Below are 25,444 nucleotides of genomic sequence, written 5' to 3' on the forward strand. Positions count from 1 at the left end.
CCATTTTTCTGTTTTTGATCATCCAAAAACAGGCTGACCATCAAGGGTTGACTTCACAATGTTTTTCTTTCATTTCCTAAGATAGGGGGTGTGTGTGTGTGTGTGTGTGTGTGTGTGTGTGTGTGTGTGTGTGTGTGTATTTACTGATAGGGGTTTTGATACAGCACTGTACAGGTCCTTACATGGGGTTTTTTAAGCCAATTTTCTTGAAACTCCGTTCAGTAATGGTCTCCTACATTATAAAAACTTTCTAGGGGTGCCTGTGTGGCTCAGTCGGTTAAGCGTCCAACTTTGGCTCAGGTTATAATCTCAGAGTTTTTGGGTTCAAGCCCAACATCAGGCTCTGTGCTGACAGCTCAGAGCCTGGAACTGGCATTAGATTCTGTGTCTCCCTCCCTGCCCCTCCTCTGGTCACGCTCTGTCTCTTTCTCAAAAATAAATGTTTAAAAAAAAAAAAAAAAAAACTTTCTTTGATCATTCAGTGGATGGTGAGGGGTGAAGTTGGAACAATTGGGAACCATTAGCCTATACGAGTGGTTCTCAACCTGGAGTGATTTTTTGCCCACTTGGGGACATTTGGCAGTGCCTGGAGACATTTTTAGCCAGAACTCAGGTGGGTAGAGGCCAGCATGCTAGTAAAAATCCTAGAGTACACAGGATCCCCACCCTATGCACACCACCCACCCACCCCAAACAAAGAATTGTCTTGGCCAATAGTGCCAAGGTTGAAATAAAAGTGATTTATACAGTGGGATTGGTCTCCATTTCTTGGATACTTTTCTCTTGATTCCATCGTAGCCCCTGACAAGGCCAAAAGCAATTATTCTAATTGCAGGGTTCCAGGGGTGCCTGGGTGGCTCAGTTGGCTAAGTGTCTAATTCTTGAGTTTGGCTCAGGTCCATGAGCTCACAGTTCATGGGATCAAGCCCTGAGTTGGGATTCTCTCTCTCCTCTTCATCTTCCCTGCCCCCGTTCGCACGTGTGCGCTCTCTCTCAAAATAAATAAACGTTAAAAAAAAAAAAAAAAAAAAGAATTGTAGGGGTGCCTGGGTGACTCAGTTGGTTAAACATCCAACTTTTGGTTTTGGCTCAGGTCGTGGTCTCCCATTTCATGAGTTCAAGCCCCGCATCTGGGATCTGGGCTCCATGCACTCAGTGCAGAGCCTGCTTGAGATCATCTCTCTCCCTTTCTGCCCCTCCCCCTTTCACTGTCTCTCTTGAAATGAATAAATAAACTTAAATATTAAAAAAGAATTGCAAGGTTTCAAGGGACTGTTCAGTGGCAGGGTTTGCGTGGTAAACTATGGCTAGTCACAGCTAGTCCTTCTTAGTTCTGTAAGGATTCTTAAAGTACCCCTCCTCACCCCCTCCCTTGCCTTCCCAGAAAATTTAGGGCAGTTGTCTCCCCAGAGTATCTTCATCATTTGTTTCTACTGTTTCTGTCCTGTCGTACTTTTTGAAAATAACACTGGATTAATACTTACTGTATACCTTCCATGGATAATCATTTCATCTTATTTTTAAGATTTTATTTTTAAGTAATCTCTATACCCAACATGGGGCTCCAACTTACAGCTCCACGATCAAGTGTCACATGCTCTACTGAGCCAAGCAGGTGCCCTGATAATCATTTTAATGACCCATTCCATGGTCATTGCTCAGGTGGAAGCATCTCCTGGGATTGATTTTCTAATTCCTGAGGGGTCAGCACATTTATTTCATCACTAGATGATGTAAACGGTGGGATTAGGGGGTGGGGAGTGTAGAAATTATCTACCATTTCAGCTTGATGATTACCCTCTGAGTATACAAATAGGCATCTGGTGAGTTCAGAATTTTGGTCATAAATGTGACTCTCAAAGTGTGATTATTGTAGGTTATGAAAGTTGGTTACCCAAGGGTTCTAGGATGAGGGGGAGGACATCGCTTTTTATAATGCCTGCTTTGTGCCCTGGACTTGTTTTATCTCATTTAATCTTCACAAAAATGCCCAGGGAGGTAAAGATTATCACAGCTTTGGCTTTTCAGATAAGCTGAAGTTGAGTAGGGTTAAGTAATTTGCCAAGGAACATATGCCTGCATTTCTACATGTGGTATATTTAACTGCAGAGAAATGTAGCCGGATGAGGGGCAACACAAAGTGAATTTGCGCAGCACTGTGGGAAAACATCTCTTTAGTGGAGAAAGAAAGGAGGAAGGGGGGGGAGCTTGTGGAAGGATGAAATGGAAAGGGATTTTTAATTGAATGGAAAAGGATATTTATTGCTCATTGAATTAACTCCTCAGATGATTGGTTATAATGCTTGGTGGAAGTTAGGCTCTCTGAACTGTTTGAATCTTGTATCTTTGATTGCCGTGATGTAGTGCTTTGAAGTTTTTCTTAATGTCTGTCTTCATTTTTTACCCTTATTATAAAGTACCAGTTAGAAAACTAAAAGGCAAACAACCACCCAGATTGCTGTTTTCATTCCAAATTGGAGGAAAGATAGGTCCCACAGTGTTATCTGTTGTATACGTTGTGTACTATATTATGAAATTTATGCAAATTTATACATAATACAAAGTATGACTGTAGTATTGAAACTTGGAAATAACAAAATTAAACATTTTAATGACTTCTTAAGCAACCATTTTGTCAAAGATACATGCCTCTTTTAGAGAGATTATAAATTTGTAAAACTTGATGTAAATCTCTTCTGGTCCCACTCCCCAACCCAACTTAAGCCATGCATTTCTCAAAATCCATGTATCCTGGCTTGCTCAAAGCATGTATTCACTTGATTGAGAGGCATATTAGCCATTTATTGTTTGTTAGCTCTGAGTATTTGAATTCTTTTTACAAATTTACTCTCAAAGGACAAGCATTTGCTGCCATCTAAGAAGGCTATACTATATGGCTCTATAAATCTGGTAGGGAAGTTCTGAGTAAAGGTAGCATAGAAATAGTGTCATCACTAATCTGAAGTTTTTTTTTCAAACAGCCTTAAAAAGCCTTTTGATGCCTCATGATCTTGACTGATGTAACTATCTTTTTTTTTTTTTTTTCCTTTGAGAAAGAGAAAGAATCTAGCAGGCTCCATGCCCCATGCAGAGCCTGATGTGGAGCTTGATCTCACAACCATGAGAACATGACCTGAACTGAAATTGAGTCAGACACTTAACTGACTGAGCCACCCAGGCACCTGCCTATCTATCTACCTACCTACCTACCTACCTACCTACCCATCCATCCATTCATTTGAGAGAGAGTGGGGGCTATTTATTTATTGAGAGAGTGAGAGAGATGTAACCATATCTTTAAATTTTTTTTAATGTTTATTTGAGAAAAAACAGAGCTCATGTGGGGGAGGGGCAAAGAGAGAGGGAGACACAGAATCCAAAGCAAGCTCCAACCTCTGAGCTGTCAGCACAGAGCTGGACCCAGGGCTCGAACTCACGAACCATGAGATCATGACCTGAGCTGAAGCTAGATGCTTAACTGACTGAGCCACCCAGGCATCTCTAGATGTAACCATATCTTTAAGTCAGTATGATCACTGCCTTGGATGTGCTATAAAGGTAATAGGATGAAGAGGTTTACTAACTTTGGTGTATACTAGGTAGTTTGAAACTAAACGAAAGTGCTTAGTATTCATGCCTTTGCTACTACTCAATAAATAGAAATTTTATTACTAGTAGTGCCTCAGAATAGGATTGATTAGGCCACTTTTTTATATATTTGCCCAAGAGGGAAATTGGAGACTCCAAAAAGTGTTGGTGAAGTCCAGACTGACAGGAAGCATCTATTCTGTGATTTCAAATAATTCTTGATCTCAGATGTATTTTACTTGGCTTCTTGGCTCTGTGTAAGTTTAATTTGGGGTTAGAAGCAACCTCATGTTACTTCCTCAAAATGTTTCCTTAACTTAATATCCCAGGTTTAAACTTTGAGAAGAATAGTTCAGTCTCCCGGTATGGAGCCTCTCAAGTTGAAGATATGGGGAATATAATTTTAGCAATGATTTCAGAACCTTATAGTAAGTATTGCTGTTTTAACAGTTGCAGACGTAGAGTTTGATCCTGCCATTTTTCCCTCATGTATACTTTTAAATCTCCTGCCATATCTTTGTCTTCCTAATAGGTAAAATGATGACTTCTGTTTTCTCATTTTTAGATCATAGGTTTTCAGATCCAGAGAGAGTAAATTACAAATTTGAAAGTGGCACTTGGTAAGTACTAGAGTGGTATTCAGTTTGAGCCTTTTCATTTGTTTTATTCACATTGTGATATTTAACTCTTCTTATAACTTCACTAAACCTTTTGGCTATCCATTGTTAGAAATATTATGTTATTTATAAAAGAAAGTTGTATCTTAAAGTGAGCTTGGATGTTGGCATTAAACTTAAGTGGAATATTTGTATCTTTAGTCACTATGACCCATAGGTATTGTATCTGTGACTCTTGCTTTAGCCTCTCAGAACTATTCATCCTCTCACCAGAGAACTTCCAAAGGAAAAATCATAGGCTTTAAAAGAGTTCACAAGGCCCTTATGGAGATAATTTTAAGTATGTTCTATCAACTTCTACTTTAAAGCAAAGGAAATAACTGGCAAGAAGTATGAAATGGTGGGATCTCATTCTGATGACAGAACTGTTTGTAAATCACAGCAGTGAATCCCTGAGATTGCCTGCTGCCTGAAGTGAGCAAAAACTTTGGACATCTTTGCCCAGTGAGAGACTTTGAGGCCTATTTAGTTGGGGAGAAAGTGACTCATTCTGAAAGTGTCCTAGGACTATTAGAAATATGAATATGGGAGGAATAGCACATCAAAAGGTGTTAAAATATATAATAGGTGATTTGCAAATGACTCATTAAGGTGTGGGAACTCCCATGCATTTCCATAAACACTCTGATGGCTCCCCTGTTTGATAGGGGAGATATTTTAATGGCAGTGTTCTGACTGCATGCACACATTCCTGATGTGGGTTAATTGTCAGCTTTATGCAGATCTTAACTTTTGCTGTCAAACTGGATTTAAACTCCACTGGTATACTGGCCGGATCTCATAATAAATTTAAACGTATTCTTCTTGGTTCTAGGAACTTACTGGCTATCAGGGTATCGGGAGAACTTTGCTTTCTGTGACTTGGTCCTAGGTCCTTTTGAGTTTATGGCAAGCAGGCAAGCAACTCCACTGATAGATGGTTTGTTGAGTGAGCTACCCGTGTGGGACCTGCTTTGGCACTTTCCTTTCTATAGTGAACCACCTAAAGAATACTTTGTGCCCAGATAATTTGTTTTTAATATTTTTATTTATTTTTGAGACAAAAAGAGACAGAGCATGAGCAGGGGAGGGGCACAGAGAGAGGGGGACACAGAATCTGAAGCAGGCTCCAGGCGCTGAGCTGTCAGCACAGAGCCTGACGCGGGGCTCGAACTCACCAACCGTGAGATCATGACCTGAGCTGAAGTTGGATGCTTAACCGACTGAGCCACCAAGGCACCCTGAAGTGCCCAGATAATTTTTGAGGTTCTGAAATAAATGAGGCAGTATTACAAGTCTGTCTGAACACCAAACAATACCTTATGTGTAACTAGGAAAATGGTGGGAGGGAATAGTTTGGACTCCCTAGTGCTAATTATGCAAACTGAAGTTTTGCTTGACCCACAGCAGCAAGATGGAACTTATTGATGACAACACCATAGTCCGGGCGAGAGGTTTACCATGGCAGTCTTCAGATCAAGACATTGCAAGATTCTTCAAAGGACTCAATATTGCCAAGTTGGTTTTCTTTAATCTCTATTTTGTTTAGTAACCCCAAAGGGATAATGGGTGTTCTATCATTTTTCCTCACTGTGTTTTTCCCCCACTGCTGTCTGTCCTTTTCAAAGGGGAGGTGCAGCACTTTGTCTGAATGCCCAGGGTCGAAGGAACGGAGAAGCTCTGGTTAGGTTTGTAAGTGAGGAACACAGAGACCTAGCATTACAGAGGCACAAACATCACATGGGGACCCGGTACATTGAGGTACGTCCTCACAATCTGAGATCCTTGGCATCTTGAATGAATATTAATGTTGGAAGGCTTAGAAACTGTATTTAATTCCCCTTTCTTTTCTTAGGTTTACAAAGCAACAGGTGAAGATTTTCTTAAAATTGCTGGTGGTGAGTGCTTTTTATATAATGTGGCTATAAGAAGAATCTAAAATTTATTTATATACTAGAATAAATAAGTAGGGTTATGAATGGTTTCTATTGCCTAAAGAAACAAAGGAATTGACTTTTTTTTTTTTTTTTTATAAGTTGGAAACAAGACCCATATGGTATCAGTGACTAAATGTATACACTCACCCTAAGGCTTGAGTCAACCAACTGTAGTTAAATAGCCATTAACAATAGTAACATATGGGAGAGTCTGGCTGGCTCAGTCAGTAGACCATGTGACTCTTGATCTTGGGGCTGTGAGTTCAAGCCCCATCTTGGGTGTAGAGATCATTTAAAAATAAACCTTTAAAAACAAATAGTATCATAAAAAGGTGAAAGGGTCATTGTAAAGTCTTGTACAAAGGAAGAGAGTAGTTCTTGAAAGAAATTAAATAGTCTGAAAACTACTTTGAAACAATCACAGAATACCACACCAGAATACCTGGAATTATTGCATATCTGCTTATGGTTTTTCTCTCAAGCTTCCTTAACTCATCAATGACCAAAAACATAGTACTTTTCTTGCTCTAATATGTTTGAGTATGTAGTGTTTTGTTTGCAGTACTATGGTCAAAAAGAAGTGGGAACAGATATTTATCTAATTATTAAGTGATTTGTTACTTTAAAAGCTGTAAGTAATGGATAAAAAATGTTAACTATGGTTTGTCTGACAGATTTTTTCTATACATAAAACTACTTTGTAAGTTTCTATTGCTCTGTTCATACAGCTTTGTAACTTTCTCCTTTTAGTATATTATAAATATTTTCCCATGTAACTAAATATTACATGTTAATTACTATACAATATTAAGTACCATACATTATTTTAAAAACACCCCTGTTGGACATTTAAAGCTTCTTTCCAATTTTTCATGCTAAGTATGTTGCAGTGAATATTTTTGTGTCTCTGAATATACCACTCATTAGGATACCTCTCTAAAATTAGGATGGCTGAATCAAAGAATGTAGGTAGACCTTTTAAGAGGCTTTTGAATATCTTCTATTGCCAAATATATACTAGGATGACTTTTACTTAAATATAGAGAACTTTTGTATCTCTGCATTATATAGCCCTGGTTAAAATCCTTGCAACTGTTGAACTTGTAGTAAAAACATCCTGTTTTCAATTTGCTGGTATATTTCTATTCTGGCACTTATTCCTTTAGACAAATGAAGGCTTCCAAATTCAGAGCTTCAAATTTAATAGTGCTTCCAGAATCCCAAAGTGATGTTTGATACTGGTTGGTGATAAAATACATTTGGAGTTGCTATGGCTCTGAGGTTCCATGATAGCTAATAATGTAAATTGAAGAAGCAAAGTTAACTAATACGTTCATGCCTGGGATTTCATGGCTTGTAGGTAGTATGATAGTTTGCTCTTAAAGGAAACTGTTCCTGGGGCACCTGGCTGGCTCAGCCAGTAAAGCATGTGACTCTTGTTCTAGGGCTTGTGAATTAAAGCTCCATGTTGGTGGTAGATGTGCATTTGAATATTTGCTACGTGGCAATATTGTACAAAATGCTTTATGTCAGGCAGAATGTTGATAAATCTTGAAATTAGCTGCCATGTATGTTCATTATACTCCCCTTGATTATTTTTGAAACTTTCTTAATAAAACACAGTCAGGAAAATAATAACAAAAGTCACCAAAGTGCTTCATGTATAGTAACTTATTTAATTACCATAATTTATGAAGAAGGTAATTTTACCTCCACTTTTAGATGAGGATACTAAAAGATAGAGGTTAAACTTGACTAAAGTCATAACCTAGTAAATGGCAAAGTCAAGATTGGGCCCAGACATTCTAGCTCCCTGACCTGTGCCCTTACCTATCACAATGACTTGCTGCCTCTCTGTGAGAAGAATACAGTGGTTGGTGCATGATTTAACTGTCTGGCCACCTTCCTAAGTTAACAGGTATTTTATGAAAATGGTAGGGGAAAAGTTTCAAACTTGTGGGAAGAGAATTCTGATTCCTGGGATGTTGTCATGAATTCAGTGGGAGTGTGAATTTTAATTAAAAACTCAAGACATTGCCAAGAATTTTGCCATTTTACATTTGGTAAAGTTGATGTCTTAACCATTTCTCCCCATGTTTCCTGGTATTTGTGTTCCCTAGGTACGTCCAATGAGGTAGCCCAATTTCTCTCCAAGGAAAATCAAGTCATTGTCCGCATGCGGGGGCTCCCTTTCACGGCCACAGCTGATGAAGTGGTGGCCTTCTTTGGACAGCATTGCCCCATCACTGGGGGGAAGGAAGGCATCCTTTTCGTTACCTACCCAGATGGTAGGCCAACAGGGGATGCTTTTGTTCTCTTTGCCTGTGAGGAATATGCACAGAATGCATTGAGGAAGCATAAGGACTTGTTGGGTAAAAGATACATTGAACTCTTCAGAAGCACAGCAGCTGAAGTCCAGCAGGTTGGTTTTTTAAGAACATTTTGGTGCTTAGTGTGATTTATTATTTATTTCCAAGAACAAGACTACATTATTTATTGTGCTAAAATAAAACTTGAGAAATATAGAAAGTGTAAGTGCATTTTAAAAATTTTTCATTCCATGATTAAAAGATAACCACTGTTATTTTCTATATGCATAGGAAAAATACTATGTTTTTATATAATTGGAATACTGCTGTAGATATACTTTATATTCTGTTTAAAACCTATGTTTAAAACCTACATATCTTGAGGAGTCTGAGTGGCTCAGTTGGTTAAGTGTCCAACTCTGAATTTTGGCTCAGGTCATGATCTTCCAGTCCATGGAATTTAGCCCCCCAAGTCAGGCTCTGTGCTGACAAGTCAGAGCCTGCTTGGGATTCTCTCTCCCTCTCTCTCTGCCCTTCCCCCGCTCACACGTGTGCTCTCCCTCTCTGTCTCAAAATAAATAAGCTTAAAAAAAACAAAAAGTCTCTTACCAATAAAAAAAGAAAAAAAAAAAAACTTCCATATCTTGGAAGTTTACCCATGTCTAAAAAGTTCCATTTTTGATATGTCTCAAAGGTACATGATTTATTTAGAGAACCCATTGTACATTTAGTTTGGGGTTTTTTTCTCCTATAAGAAATTTCTATATAAACATGCTTATAAAACTCAACTTTCGGTTGATTTCTTTAGAACTGGATGGTGTGAGCTTTTAATGTTTTTAATAACTTACCAAATTTATTTCCCAAAAGGCTTACTCAGTTCCATACTGCTGGTGACAGCATGAAGTGCCCTTTTGTCCTGTTATTGCCTTCCAGAATTCAGAGTTGTTTTTGAGGCACAAATGGGACAATCGTTTGCCCCACATGGTCCAGACATGAAGCCATCTGCAGGGTTTCAAGCATTTTGACTATTCTTGACTTACCAGCTGAATGGTCTTCAAGGGTCTGTTCATTTTTCCTTGTATCTGAGATCATGTGGACTGCCTCACACGTGGCTCTTCCAACTTTTACTTGGGTCCCATAGTAGAACAGAGTCACTTTAATGATTCATTTTTGTCCTCTTTACAAGCAATTAGGACCCTGACTCCACTATTATTTCTATGAGTTCATAAAATGATTTTGTCTAGCTTTTTTCTGCAAAGCCCATTGTGTATTATGGTTTGACATCATTGCCCAAAGTTGAAAAGAACGTTTCACCTGGTAGAATACCAACATGTTTTTATACCTACAGTGAACAGAGGTGACATTCTGAGCTAGTTCTGCATCCTGATGTCCTCCTGTTCTTGAACCCTAATCTATGAACATACTTCTACTTTAAGTAATTCTGTACCTTGTTGAAAATTAGAATCATAAACTCTGAATTTCTAAAATATGCTAAATGTGCTTGAGGCTTCACATATTACATTCATCAGTGCCAAACCAGAGGAGGTGAAAATGAGACTTTAGATCTTTAATTGGAAGAAAAGTTTTATGGAAATCTTGGCCTAGAACAGACTACTCCAGGGCCTTGGCTACTGTATGTTGATTGGTTTGGGTATAGAGTATGCTGCCTCTGTATGACTTTAATGTGGTTTTGGTTATAGATGAGCTTCCTCTCTAACCCCATCCTACTGACTTATTTAAGAAATGCTGAAGTAATCATATGCTCTGCACTGTCATCTTCTCATTACTCATGCAAGTAATCATTTCATTCAATAACTATTTGCTCACCTCCTATTTGGCAGTTATTGGAAGGTGCCTGACCATGTCCTGTCCTGAGTTTGTCTACAACTATATTTATTTCATGTTCATCCTGTAATGTTTGCTCTATGTCTAGATTATTTGTATAATTTCTTTTTATTTTATTTTTTCTTTTTAAATCTTGCTGTCTCTTTAAAGTTTATTTGGCTGTGTTTGTATTTATTTTTGTCACCTCTTAGATAGCAACCAGACAGGGTGTGAGTGAGAAAATCAGGACAATTTTTGGGGGAGGGTTTTGATTCTATATTTCCAGTTTATAGGATGATGAAGGCTACCGTAGTAAGTTCAGAAAACCTAGGGATGTCACACATTGTTGCACAAGGACCTTCTAGTATTATAAACAAGTAGGCATGTTCTAAACTAAAACAAAAGTAGACCAGAACCTTACAATAAGGTTTTGCCTGGCAGTAATCCTTTCTCCTAAATATACCTGACCTCTCATTCATTGTCAAGATAGCTGAATTCCATGACTTTAAAAGATAGTCAAAGGGCACCTGAGTGGCTCAGTCAGTTGAGCATCTGACTTTGGCTCAGGTAATGATCTCGCAGTTCATGAGTTCAAGTCCTGCATCGGGCTCACTGCTGTCCACGCAGAGCCTGCTTCAGATCCTCTGTCCACCTCTCTCCTTCCCCACCCCTGCTTGCTCTCACTCGCACACACTCTCTCTCAAAAATAAACATCAAAAAAAAAAACAAAGATAGTCTTACTACTATCACAAATTCACATGACAACTGATTATTTTGATGGTCACCAAATGATTTTTTTCTTTCATTTTTACATTACCAGTTATTCTGTTTCGGGCTTTATATGTTATTATAAATGTGGCGTTATATAATCCAGAGTCATTGTTTGACCTGTGGTTCCTTTATTATGTCATTCTCTTGCTTGAGTTTGGAGGTAGAATGTGATAACAGTATTAAGGGAAACACTGTGCCTGGTGAAATGAAATCTAATAGATGGCTACAACTGTCCACATTTAGCAATATGTCTGGTTTTTATAAAAGCAGTATACTTTCGGGGCGCCTGGGTGGCTCAGTCGGTTAAGCGTCCGACTTCAGCTCAGGTCACGATCTTGCAGTCCGTGAGTTCGAGCCCCGCGTCGGGCTCTGGGCTGATGGCTCAAAGCCTGGAGCCTGTTTCCGATTCTGTGTCTCCCTCTCTCTCTGCCCCTCCCCCGTTCATGCTCTGTCTCTCTCTGTCTCAAAAATAAATAAACTTAAAAAAAAAAAGTTAAAAAAAAAAAACTGTATACTTTCAGGATATGTGTCCTGAGACAGTGATGTACTTGTCCAGTAGACAAGTCCTTAATCTAAGCGTGTTGTATTGTGTGTGGCACATGCCTCAGCAGGCATCTGACAAAAGTAGGGATCATGCTTTCCCAGCTGAAAAGCATGGATCCCTTTCTCCATAAGTGCTTCTCAAACTTTAATATGCTTATGAATTACCTGGGGATCTTGTTAAAATGCAGGTTCATATTTACGAGGTCTGGGTTGGAGCTGAGGAGACACATTTCTAACAGACTCCACAGCGCTGCTGGTGCTGGTTTGCAGACCACGTTGGAAGAGTAAGGCTCTAAATCACTTCTCTTTTGCTTTGAGTATAGGTGCTGAATCGATTCTCTTCGGCCCCTCTTATTCCACTTCCAACCCCTCCCATTATTCCAGTACTACCTCAGCAATTTGTGCCCCCTACAAATGTTAGAGACTGTATACGCCTTCGAGGTCTTCCCTATGCGGCTACAATTGAGGACATCCTGGACTTTCTGGGGGAGTTTTCCACAGATATTCGAACTCATGGGGTTCACATGGTATTGAATCACCAGGTAAGAAAGTTACTTTCGAACGCTGACTTGCTTATTTTTATGATCAAAGGCTCTCTTCCAGTAAAAAAAGAAAAAAAGTACAAATGTTCATCAGCTGTGTAGTAAGTCTTTAAGGAAAGATTTAACTGTAAATGGAGGAGGTCTTTAAAATGGACTCCAGAAAGAATGCTATCATTAGCCTGGTAATTTAAATTCAGCTCTGATTCCATCATTATTTATATCGGTCAAATTATTTGCCTCAGGAAGGAGACAAATACATTATTAGTCTAATACAACATTTTTCTGAGCTCTGCTGTTGTAGTGTGAAAGCGATTATAGACTGTATATAAACCAACGATCATGTCTGTGCATCAGAGTATTTTATATTTATAGACTGTTTAGAAATGGCTTATTTTATATGTATGACCTCAAATGACATTTAGTAAAATGCGAAGTTAGTAAGGATTTGTATCTGTACCACCTGGAACAGTATGTGATCATAACAGGTGCTCAAATGTATTAATGAATTGTGAGAAGTCTCCATCAAAGTGGAACCAAATTCTAACTGTATACAAGTATACTTATGAGTATATTAGCAGTGGTTCCTGGCTTGGTGTCCTTTGATTTTTGGTTAAATAAAATTAGTCCTATTTGTTGCTGAATAATTTACCAGCATTGTGTGCTATTATAAGCAGGACAAAATTTCTAAAAACCCCTAAGCCAAGCAATTCTAATTAAAATTTTGGAACTCTATTAAAAGCAAAGTTGAATTTTTGAAAATGTTTTCTTAGTATTATGGTTTAAATCTAGATTTGTATTGGAAGTTCCAACATTTTTCTAAATTGCTAGTCTCTGGCTTTCTCTTCTCATGTGGAGATTTGGTCACATTCATAACCATAATATTGTCCCACTGGAAAGTACATCCCTCTGGGGATGAGGAATCAGAAAACATCCTGAGCCTCTGGCTTGGGTTTCCACACCAGCACATGCTCATTCTTACTCGTATGTCAATATTAAGCTACGCAACTTTTTATCTTACACACCCTCAGCATGCTTCACTGGGGGGAGTCGTTTTAAATAAAACCTCCCCACAATTCAGCATCACCAGGGGATTATTTTGTTTCTCTTCGAGCACCATTTCTAATAACCTAGGGGCTATTATAATTCTTTGATTAACCACAGTAGACCTATTTGTCTCTTATTGACCCACATGACCTATTATGATTGCACTTGGGGGAAATGCTTCTTTAATGATGGACAAGCTTTTAGCTGCCTCAAAGATGTTAGGTTTCCATCTTGGACTGGGTTTCCATGGTATCCCTAATTTCCCTGGTATGGTAACTCTTATGGTAACTTGCATGGTTATAATTTGCACTACATAGTCCCTTAGAGATTTTTAAAGAAATCCATAAAAAAGGAATCTTAAAAACTGATTGTGTCTTTTTCTCCCCCACAAAATGTCCATGTTAAATAAAGCCAAGGTGTTCTGGTTCTGTGAAACAGAAATCTAGTGTGGTTTTAAACAGGATTTTTAGCAAGCTATTAGTAATAGAGGAAGTGTCTATAAACACCTGTCTGACCAAGGTTTAAGATGGAGGTGCCAGGGAAGAGATGAATGAAGGGCTCCCATGCAAGACTTTTAGTACAGCTTTCACCAACCCCCACGGTGCTTTGCATCTCCCGTTTCCTTATCCCCCTTCTCTATTCCTAAGCCCACGTCACCACCTAGGCTTCAGGGAGAAGGGAAAGGGATGTTGCAGGTCAATGATAGACAACTGAGAGCCAAAAGAGAACACTGATTTAGTCAGCTTCTTGTAGAAGGATACATAAAGCTCTTATACTGGTTCTATTCCTAGCTTTTCTCAATCAAATAAGATTTAATCAGGTTTTTCAGAAATGCAAAACCCAACGTACAATCCTATACTTTGAAACCACAGTTACAAGGAGACCCTTTCAAAACCCTGTAAATCTGATACTAACTAATAGAAATAAGAAAGGATCACTTTTAGCTACAAGCCCTCAAAACTGTTTCCAAGGTTTTGTGGGCCATTCTGGTGATTAGGTGATGAAATGCGAATCAGATTTCAGTAGACAACACTTGTCACCCAGATTTTGTGGCTAAAACGTCTGTACTATGGGTGATTGTCACTTTGCATGTTTTGTAAGCAACCATTTCCTTGTTGAAGGAGACAGTCTCCTTTTGTTTTTATTCTTCCCCCACACGCTCAGGGCCGCCCATCAGGAGATGCCTTTATCCAGATGAAGTCTGCGGACAGAGCATTTATGGCTGCACAGAAGTGTCATAAAAAAACCATGAAGGACAGATATGTTGAAGTCTTTCAGTGTTCAGCTGAGGAGATGAACTTTGTGTTAATGGGGGGCACTTTAAATCGAAATGGCTTATCCCCACCGCCATGTAAGTTACCATGTAAGTTTTTCTTGGGTCTTGGCGCTATTCTACGCTATATGCTGGTAGGTGCTTAAGCTGCTTTCATAACTTTCTGTGCCCCTGGTTCTTTCTAAGGCAGGTGAGATGGTTACATAAGGCTTTCCCATCTGAAATCGGTAGTATCTGGTAATCATTTAAGACCTTGGTTGTGGACACCCATAATTAGAGATGCTACGAATACCTCCTTTCAAATTATATTCTTGCTTTTCCAGTGATAAGCACTTGATTTCTGAAGCTTAGTGTGCTCAAGATAAGCACTGACTCTGAGAGGCAACCTGGCTATGTAGATATTTTAATACGCATTTAAAGGTAAAATAAATATGGCTGGATCCTTTTTCTTTTCCTTCTGCTTTTTTTTTTTAGGGTGATTGATGCCCATTTTGCATTTTTAATTTTTTGAGCATTAAGTATGTCTTTGCAAAGGACAATCTGGGGAGCATTTCTCTTGCTTTCCAAGATATCTGTAATGAGTGAGTTAGTAAAAAAAAAAATATATATATATATATATATGTATATATGTATATATACACACACACTTTTATATATATATATATACACACACATAAATGCGTAAATAAATTAGCCAAAGTTTCCATTGGATCGCAGGATCAGTGCTTAATTTCAAGCCATGCTCTTGCTCATTGGCACCTGGGTGCAAGCCATCTGGAATCCTGTTTGAGAGGAATAAGCCCTTTAGTCTGGAAACCATGTTCTGGATAGTGAGGGACATTTGGGGATCTTATGTTAAAACCTGAATCTTTTTGACACAGTTTTCACTTTTGAATAAGACATACCTTGTTAGGAGTCATACTGGGTATGTTCAAAGAATGTAGCACTTGGAATGTAGTTCAAAGATGACTGAGAAAGCAAACTGGATTATGTGCTTGATCCCAAGAAAATGAGGAGTGTTAAGACATGGCTTTCTAATAGAGTATCTTTACCAATGAAACTATTTGATAAAGTATTTTTCATAGAAGATTCGGTGGGGCTTAATCCTTTTTTCCCCCTTGGACTTCCTAAATGCTAATATTCCATTTACCTGCTGCTTGCTGTTGGTGAATAGGAGTTGATGACTAATGGCTATCAAGTTTTGAAAACTTATGATTGGATTTAAGCAGTATCTTAAAGTAATCTTAGTCCTATGTATCCTGTCCATAAACCACTGATAATATCAGTAGCTTTCAATTTCCTTTAGTGATAATGTTATCAAACATTGTGAGATAAGGGAATTTCTTCGTGATGTATAACCCAAATTATTCTGCTGTGGTATCCTTTTACTTCTCTCTTCCTAGTAGAAAACTGGTCAATACAGACTTTCTTCTTAAGACTTCATTTTTCCCCCTTTCCTCCTACAAGTCCTAAAATAATAGAAAAAATTTAAATTTTTTTTGTAAAAATAGATTTCCATGTATTTTAATATTCTTCAAAAATTTTAACCCAAATTAACTACTTACAAGTGGAAGACATACTCATTTAAAAAATAAAAATAAAAAATAAAAGAATTCTAATCAATACATTGTAATATTATGCCTGTTCTGGAGTTTTTTTTCCCTGCCAACTCTAGGTGATTTCCTATTTTTACAGCAACCAAAAAACTTAGGGAAATTGAATATATTTTTTATCTACTCTCAATGACTAAAGAAGTTAAAATAGTGATTGGAAATTCCCCACTGAGGAGTTTCTTGTTCAATGTGGAAAGAAATGCTGCTACAGTCTCAGTGGTTTAAAGTTTAAAACATTAATTTGTTCATTGAAATTTTAACTTTTGCAAAAAGTTGAACATTGGAAGGTGAATTCCACTTTTCTAATCTATGAATGTATACATCTGATTTTCTCTTAGGGGTATAAGAATAGCTCTTTTCAATTGAGGAAAATCCAAATCTGGGCAGCCTAATCTGTTTTGTTATCAAAAATTTCTGCCTTTCTTTATATTGTCACATAATGAATTGCTTGATAGTTCAAAAGCAAGATATAGGCATAAGCTTTATAATTTTCTGTATGACTTAGTGCCTCAATTTGTTCTGTTTGCCCTTTTGTGGAGTCTTGAAGGCCAGGAATTATAATTTTAAAATTTATGTACATTAAGGACCAAACATGCATCACAGTTTTTGTTGAATTATGAAGGAGATACCTAAAAGTTGAATAGGAGATCGATATGTTGGTCTTTGGTTTATGTACCCCCACTCAGACTCTTACTCATCACCATACACGTGTAGAAACTTTTAAGAAAAGCATAAGACAATAGAGATTTTCCTGTGAAAAGGTATCCCTTGGGCCTCTGTTATTTACAAACTATATTAGGTAGTTCCTGGTATAGAAATTAAAGTCAGGAATTCCAAATTCAGGCCACCCCTCAGTTATCTCTTCTGTCGGGTGCAGATGGCCTGGATAGTTATATTCATCCCGCTTGATAAAGCCACTGTCTAGTAATGAGTCTGATTTAAAAGGGTTATGGGGCCTGGAAGATGTTGAATAACTGGAAGTTAATAGAATTTCATCTGTTTTCTGTTTAAACTGAGCTTTTTATCAGCTGATGCTTGGAAGCCTTGAACATATATTTCTTGAGAGTTGTTTTTCAGGTTACATGTGGTCTTTTGTTCTTTTTTTTAATTATTATTTTTTTATATTAAATATGATTTATTGTCAAATTGGTTTCCATACAACACCCAGTGCTCATCCCAACAGGTGTCCTCCTCAATGCCCGTCACCCACTTTCCCCTCTCCCCCACTTAATTATTATTTTAGAGAGAGCATGCGTGAACAGAGGAGAGGGACAGAGGGGGAGAGTGAGTGAGTGAGAGAGAGAGAAAATCTTAAGTAGACTCCTTACTCAGCACAGACCCTGATGTGGGGCTCCATCCCAGGACCCTGGGATCATGACCTGACCCAAAATCAAGAGTCAGATGCTCAACCAGCTGAGCCACCCAGGCACCTCTGTTGTCTGTTTTTTAAAAACAGGTCCAAAAAGTTAGATTAGCTTCAAATCCCACCTTCTGGGTTTTGTTTAAGTGGAAATAATGCAGTTAATCTACTCTTAGGTCCATTCACTCTGGTGTCATCTATGCTTGGGCATAATGCATGGAACTGGTTAAGTTGTTTTTATCATAACAATTTGCATCTCATGCTTACTACAGAGTAGTTAATAAGATGAAAGAACAGCATAGCTCTTAAAAGGGCAACAACAACCCAGCTTTTAATTTGAAGTTATACTAGATATGAGTCCTGTGTTTGTTTCCTCAAAGGGTTAGTTTGTAGTAACTGGCACTCAAGAGTAGAAAATAAAAATCAGGGGTGCCTGGGTGACTCAGCCGGTTAAGCATCTGACTTGGGCTCGGGTCATGATCTCCTGGTTTGTGGGTTCAAGCCCCATGTCAGCTTCTGTGCTGACAGCTCAGAGCCTGGAGCCTGCTTCGGATTCTGTGTCTCCCTCTCTATCTGCCCCTCCCCTGCTCGCTTTCTTTCTTTCTCTCTTTCTCTCTTTCTCTCTTTCTCTCTTTCTCTCTCTCTCTCTTTCAAAAATAGACAAACATTTAAAAAAATCACGTCATGAAATGGTTGAAAAGACGTAAAAGTTCACTTGCTAATTGGTTTCTCCCAATTTCCAGGTATTCGGGTTTTGAGATTATTTTTAGGTGTTATCTGTGTAATCAAAAGGAAGTTATTTGGACATTTTAATCAAATTTTGTATGAAGGATCAGGATTCAACGATTGATGAGTTGAAGATTCACCAAAAAATTACCAACCTTAAAAATGTTTTTGTAGATTTGTAGAAGATTACACATTTGAGAAAGTTCACGTTGGTATAAAGAATTCAGAAAATATTAAATCTATGCAATAATAAAACAAAAAAGCTGCTTGGGATGACAAAGAGCTAGTCTCTTCAAAATGTATGGATGTGTGGAACGCTGACCTTATGGCTTTAGTGTTAGCATATGTGTCAGTTGTGACAAATGGGTCTTAAAGTCTCTCTCTTTGCTTATTTAGGCCTGTCTCCTCCCTCCTACACATTTCCAGCTCCTGCAGCGGTTATTCCTACCGAAGCTGCCATTTATCAGCCCTCTGTGCTTTTGAATCCACGAGCACTACAGCCCTCCACGGCATACTATCCGGCGGGCACCCAGCTCTTCATGAACTACACTGCGTACTACCCCAGGTGAGGCTCGGGTGGAAGTGGAAGCGAAGGACAGAAACAAAGGACTCCTTTGATGGCCAGTGCCTGGGTTCACAAAAGAATATTGTCTGCCATTGAAGGTTAGGATGGCGGGCAGCAGCCTCTGTCCTATCTCTCTGACCACAGAGGTTGTTTCGAGACCAAAATAAGTTTATTTTTTCACCACGTATTGACAGCAGGATCTTTAGGTTACTCACGGAGACAAATTTCCTTTGTTTCCTGCTCCTGTCTTAGGACCATAAGTAAGTAGCACTGTAAGTATCGCAACAGCGTGGCAATATCATGTAACTGGATTTTAAAACAGGAAAATCCATAAGAACAATTATATTTTTAAGTAGCATCAATTCATATGTTGGCCCATAATAAATAAAAACTTTTAAATTTTACAGAACTTGTATTTTGTTCGCCCCACCCACACCCCAAACCAGTACTAACAAGTCCAAGATGAGATTCGTCAGTACTTTTCTTGGAATCAACATAGTTTTAATCCAGTTCATTCTTTTGAGTTCTGTTCAATTTCTGGAAGGCAGGAGGTATAATCAGAGAAAGCTGTTGGTCTGGAAGTTAGGAGACCTAAGATTTAGTCTCAGCTCTTATTCTAACTGGGGCAAGTCACTTAAGTTTTCTGGTTCTTAAAATATGATAAGATTGACCAAGTTTTTGAAGTCCCTTTCACGTCTGACTGCTTGTGAATCTAACTTGGATGTATAATGACATCTCAAAATTTTGTTAAATTTTCTTTTCAAAAAAACTGTTTAGCCAGTAACCGGTTCACGTTATTAGAATAAAATTTTACTTTGGTGCAAGCAATGTTGCTCAAAAATTTTTAGCTTATCCCAAGCCTTATTTTTCCTTCCCAAGCTATTTGACTGCATGTTTTGAGTACGTCCACCAATATGTAAGTGAAGTTTTTTGATAAGTGATCTGGAAGTAACCTATCCGATCCCCATAGTTGCCATGTCACATTGTAGTTTTCTTCCTTCTCCATCTAGTTTTTGAGAATGGAGCAGAAACTGTAGAATCTCTAGCAGTGAAGCTTGTAACCACAGTTCATTACATTTGTTACTTAATTAGGCATTTTAAAAATATTAACTAATGTTATTCTACATGTTCTTTTCTTTCTTTCTTTAAGAGAGCACATGAACAGGGGAGAGGGGCAGAGGGGGATTGACAGAGAAGGAGAAATAGAGACTTAAGGAGAACCATGCTCAGTTCAGATCCCACCATGGGGCTCCATCCCATAACCCCAGGGTCATGACCTGAGCCAAAAATCAAGAGTCAGACGTTCACCCGACTGAGCCACCCAGGTGCCCCACAGCTATTCTTTATTCTACTGGGGAAGAATAGGGAGGAAGCAATAATAGTCAGTTGGCCATCTTTTGAAGGTTTGAAGAAGCTCAGAAGCATGAATGATTGTTCATGGTTGAGTACTGTGACAGGTGCCCAGCCGAGTCCCAGTCTGTCACCTTCTCTGGACCCTGTGACAATCACTTGGCTAGTAGTGGGTCCTGGTTATAAGAAAGATCTTTGTCTACACCATCAGAATGTCAGGAGTGAAAAAGCATTGTTCCTTTGGGTGCTATTTCTCACCTCTAGAATACATTTGCAGAGTATTCGATTCCACTGTTGACTTGTAAGCTGGATCCTATGAAAAGAAGGAATCCCTTAGAAATAGCTAGCTATCGTGGTAAGATGGGAACTTAAGTCTTGAATGGAAACCCCAAAGGCAGGAGGAACTGACCTTTATGGCTTGATAGCTCCTGTAATTTCATGCCCTTGCCTGTAGGTTAATTTTTTTCTAGTAGTTTTGAAGTTGGTAAGGTCCTCTTGCTAGGTCTAAGAGTATAGAAATATGGTGAGTAAAAGTAGACTCCCATTTTATAAACCTCTAAGTCCAGAAGCAATCACTCTTATTGGTTTGAGAATACACACATATGTTTGCATTTCTAAATAGTGTGGCATACTTAACATGTACTGCTCATTTGTTCCTTTTTTATTTTGGGGAGAGAGAGTGGGGAAGGGGAGCAGAAGGAGAGAGAGGGAGACAGAGCCTGATTGGGGGGCTTGATCCCACAACCCTGGGATCATGACCTGAGCGAATATCAAGAGACAGTACAGTCAACCGACTGAGCAACTCAGGCACCTGTTTCTTTCCTTTTTTTTTTTTTTTTTTAAACCTGCCATGAGAGGTTTAAACTTCTGCATGATGTCACAAGGGTGAAAATACATGAGAATTTAACAATTCCTTTATTTTTAGACCTCTAAAAATTTTTTTCTCAGGGCACCTCGGTGGCTCAATCAGTTGAGCATCTGACTTTGACTCAGGTCATGATTTCACAGTTCGTGAGTTCACGCCCCATATTGGGCTCGCTGCTATCAGCATAGATCCTGCTTCAGATCCTTGTCCCCCTTCCTCGCTGCCCTTCACTGCTTGTACTCTCTCTCAAAAAAAAAAAAAAAAAAAATTAAAAAAAATTTGTTCTCTATTAAAGTTTGTATTGATCTTTAAGTACATCTATTTCTGTAGGACAATTTCACAGAAATGAAATTTTTAATCAAAGATCATGTGTATTAAATTTAAATTAATACTTTCAAATAACCCCTAATATATTTCATTATTTTCATTGACATTTCCCTAATTGTAATGAAATTGCCCACATAAACAAGGTGTTGAAACATGGGAATGTCCTCTTATTTATACTGCAAAATGTAGAATAATTTTTAAAAATGAATTCCAAAAAACTATAAAATAGTTCACAGTTTTGGAATAATACCACTAAACTCTAATCTGACATGACTATAAAGCATTTGAGGCTATTGAAAAATTGCTGTGTAAGTTTTCACGTATATTTTGACCATATTCCCTGATAAATGGAGGAAGTCTTAAGAGAGCACATGTGAGGCTAAAAAAGGATATTAATCAGAAGTGTTGGAGTTTGTGTCTCTTTTTAAAGATTTTTAAATTCCCTACTTTTTTATAAAATATGTCAGTTTGACTTGAAATTAATTTAATGTGTTCATTACTTTAAGAGTTTAAGATGCCAAGTATTTTGCAGATTTTTTAAAGCATGTCCCTCAAAAAGAAGTGATTGGTTTTAACTGTTTAAGATTTTATTATTATTTTTATTTTTATTTTATTTTATTTTGACTATTCTCTGCCCCTGACATGGGCCTCGAACTTATGACCATGAGAACAAGAGTTGCATGCTCTACTGACTGAGCCAGCCAGGCACCCTGGTTTTAACTGTTTTTGACTTTCAATTTAACTGAGCAAACTATTACTTAGTACCTCTGTGTGATATCTGTTGGGAACATTAACAAAACCTGGACTCTTTCTGGTATAGAGCAGCTGACGGAGTATGTATGTAACCCTGTTCAAAGTCAGTGCTGTCAGTGGTCTCCTTCAGCTCAAGAGCATTTGTCTTTATTTTGTCTCTAACTTGCTCTCTTTAAAAATTTGAAGATAAACTCTCCAGTGGTTACTGCTCTGAGATATGGCATCTTTTATCATAAGGATTTGGGCTTCTTGAGGAACAATTTAAGGAGAAAACATGAATTGTTTGTTTGTTTATTTAATGTTTATTTTTGAGAGAGAGTGTGAGCGTGCCCACGCTTGAGCTGGGGAGGGGCCGAGAAAGAGGGAGACACAGGATCCGAGGCGGGCTTTGTGCTGACAGCAGACACAAACTCAAACTCACGAACCTCGAGATCATGACCTGAGCTGAAGTCAGACATTTAACCAAATGAGCCATCCAGACGCCCCATGGACAATTTAATACTAAATAAGTTTTTGGCAGTTTAAATGTGTGGCTGTGACAATAACACCATGAAGAGTAAGTGAAATAAAAGCATATGTGGTTTTTATTTTCTGTTTATGGACATTCTTTCTCCTTTTTTTTAAGTTTGTTTATTTTGAGAGAGAGAATGTGAGCGAGCACACAGGGGAGGACAGAGAGAGGGGAGAGAGAGAATCCCAAGCAGGCTCCACACTGTCAGTGCAGAGCCCCACGCCTGGTTCGCTCTCATGAACCAAACAGTGAGATCATGACTTGAGCTGAGATCAAGAGTCTAACACTTAACCTACTGAGCCACCCAGGCACCCCCAATTCCCCTCTTTTTGGAAGACCATTCCAGTTCCTTAGTATCCTAGAGCTTGGCCAAGGGTACAAAGAAGTTAGAAAGCCCAATATGTTCATGCCCACCCTGTTTACCACTCAAAACTCTGTTAGATCACACCTTTTCCTCTCCAGTTGCATGAAGTCCCACCTTTTATTCTGATCTTTCAGTTTTCTAGGAAAAGCACATTCTCCTTTGCATCAAAGCTGTAGCACCGGTGAAAAATCTGCTTCTTAACTCAATGCCATCTAATTTAAGAAAAGCCAGATTAACATAAATGTCTTTGTATGCATCACCTCACCTTTTGTAGGACACTAAAAAAGTAACATATTCCTTGGACCAAGAAAGAGGACAAGGGATATTTTATTTTATTCATGAGTGTGCTTCATTTGCATGCCCATGTGAAAGATTGGGGGTGGTAGAGATTATTTCTTTCCTGGGATAACCATTTGTTATACAATCAGCTTATTTCTACCTAAGCAATGTAGATTTAGTAATATTGAGGCATTCTGCACTGTTTGTTGTACAGCATTATCGTATTCTATTCTGGAATTCTTTGCATTTGAACCAAAAAAAAAAAAAAAAAAAAAAAAACCAAGCCTCTGGGAGATGCCTATATTTCATATTTTCAAACTTAGCTTTTGAGAGAAGTATAATTTAATTCACATGCAATTGTAATAAATAGTAGGGAGATCTCCTATACACCCTACCTAGTTTCTCCCAGTAGTAACATTTATCTTCTAGTCTTTAAGAAGAGCCCAGGTGTAGTAATCAGAGTATGGGCAACTGCCATACAAAATTCATAAACAGTGCTGAAAATTAACCTTGAGATTATTGATTTCAGATGAAAAAGTCAAGTCAGATCAAAAATTTCCTACATGAAAATTGACTCCAGACTTCACCCTTGCTGGAATTCAAAGAGTCACTTCTGAATACATGGTCTTTGTAACACTGTGGTGTTGATGAATGTTGTTACAAAGGTTGTGCAATAATTTTGGCAAGGGAATATTTCCTAGGTTAATGTGTTGTAACTCATCAGAGGGGAGAATGTATTTCGTGAATCTTTTCACTTAACCTATTTCTCTAACAGACTACACAATGCTTTGATTTCTCTTTTCAAGAGAAATCTGGCAAGTCTTCAAATTAAGAATATTGTCACACTATGACTACCTTGATTTTGAATGTCATCTGATGACATTAATTTGTGTTACCAATGTTTAGTAGTTTGTAATTAGTAAATGAGGAAGGGTATTATGAGGCTTGTTTTCAACAGAGTGTGTATTATGAGTGTTCTGATGTGGTAGGCATCTTGGCCCCAGTATTTTCTTTCTTTTTTTTCTTTTAATTTTTTTTTAATGTTTATATTTATTTTTGAGACAGAGACAGAGCATGAGCAGGGGAGGGGCAGAGAGAGAGACACACAGAGTCCGAAGCAGGCTCCAGGCTCCAAGCTGTCAGCACAGAGCCCGACGCAGGGCTCAAACCCACAAACCGCAAGACCATGACCTGAGCTGAAGTCAGACACTCAACCGACTGAGCCCCCCAGGCACCCCAGCCCCCAGTGTTTTCATATATCTTTCCCTGTTCTGCAAGAATTTTTGTAAGACTTACTCAAATACATTGGGTATTACAAAATTAGTATAAATTCGAATCTGGGAAAATAAAGGATAGAAAAGAAATGTTTGGGTAGTCTTGACGATAGACTCTTAGGCTATTGATATGGGAATAACAATCTTGAACTCTGAGCAGGTAGTCAGATGAAAGGAAACCTATATTCAAAACTCCTAACTTCAAAGGAAAGGAAGTCATAACTTGTCAGAAATATAGGTTTTCTCTACATTGGGTTTGAAAAAGTTTTTAACTGGACAGAGAAGACATGGAGTACTGCAGTGGAGGGAATCTTCAACAGCTTTATAATATACTTATTCATGTGTTTCATTAAGCAGTTTCTTAACACTGTCTCAGTGCAGCTTGTCCCAGCAAGTGGTCATAAATAATGTCTTTACTTCTTGTGTTCTTTTTCCCTTCATTTCCTCTGCCTCCCCTCATTCTTATTGGGGTTGCACCCAGCTCAAGTACAGTCTCTCCCTTTTTTTTTTTTCTTTTAATATTATTTATTTTGAGGGGGGTACAGAGAATCCCAAGCAGGCTCCACCCTGTCAGAGTAGAGTCCAATGCAGGGCTTGATCCCACAAACTGAGATCGTGACCTGAGGCAAAAGCAAGAGTTGGACGCTTAACTGAGCCACTCAGATGCCCCTCAAGTGCAACCTTCTTGCTTATGTGCCTACGGTACAATCTTTCCAACCACAGGACCTTTGAGTTCAGTGTTACCTTTTTAGTCCTATCAGTTTTTTTTTTAACCTTTGTGGCTTCTGAGTAGAAGTTACATTGTGGACCTCCTATAGGCATGAGACATTGATAAACACTTGCACTTGAGAATCTGAAACCTCACTAACGGTATAATGGCAGCAAGAACCCAAAACAGTAACGATTGAACGTAAAGATTAAGAAGAGTTACTAGTATAATCTGCTTTTGATGGGTAGCTCTTGTTTATGG

At 38.4% G+C, this 25,444-nt stretch overlaps 1 protein-coding gene across 7 annotated transcripts in view; it reads left to right on the plus strand.

Annotated features, from left to right (window-relative positions):
- The window catches only part of ESRP1 (epithelial splicing regulatory protein 1), a 65,320-nt gene that overhangs the window by 15,308 nt on the left and 24,568 nt on the right, over window positions 1–25,444 (plus strand). For 4 of the 7 annotated variants that reach the window (XM_019822898.3, XM_019822896.3, XM_019822899.3 and 1 more), the window contains exons 5-13: window positions 3,918–4,016; window positions 4,154–4,208; window positions 5,652–5,762; window positions 5,873–6,005; window positions 6,100–6,142; window positions 8,302–8,603; window positions 11,952–12,170; window positions 14,379–14,577; window positions 18,583–18,751. In XM_019822898.3, the coding sequence (XP_019678457.1) occupies window positions 3,918–4,016; window positions 4,154–4,208; window positions 5,652–5,762; window positions 5,873–6,005; window positions 6,100–6,142; window positions 8,302–8,603; window positions 11,952–12,170; window positions 14,379–14,577; window positions 18,583–18,751 (1,330 nt within the window). The remainder of the gene's footprint in view (window positions 1–3,917; window positions 4,017–4,153; window positions 4,209–5,651; window positions 5,763–5,872; window positions 6,006–6,099; window positions 6,143–8,301; window positions 8,604–11,951; window positions 12,171–14,378; window positions 14,578–18,582; window positions 18,752–25,444) is intronic. The other 3 variants (XM_045049811.1, XM_045049812.1, XM_006943310.4) reach the window with 3 other exon arrangements.

Source organism: Felis catus, chromosome F2 (genome assembly GCF_018350175.1).
Source record: "Felis catus isolate Fca126 chromosome F2, F.catus_Fca126_mat1.0, whole genome shotgun sequence".
In the NCBI taxonomy this organism is placed as follows: domain Eukaryota; kingdom Metazoa; phylum Chordata; class Mammalia; order Carnivora; family Felidae; genus Felis; species Felis catus.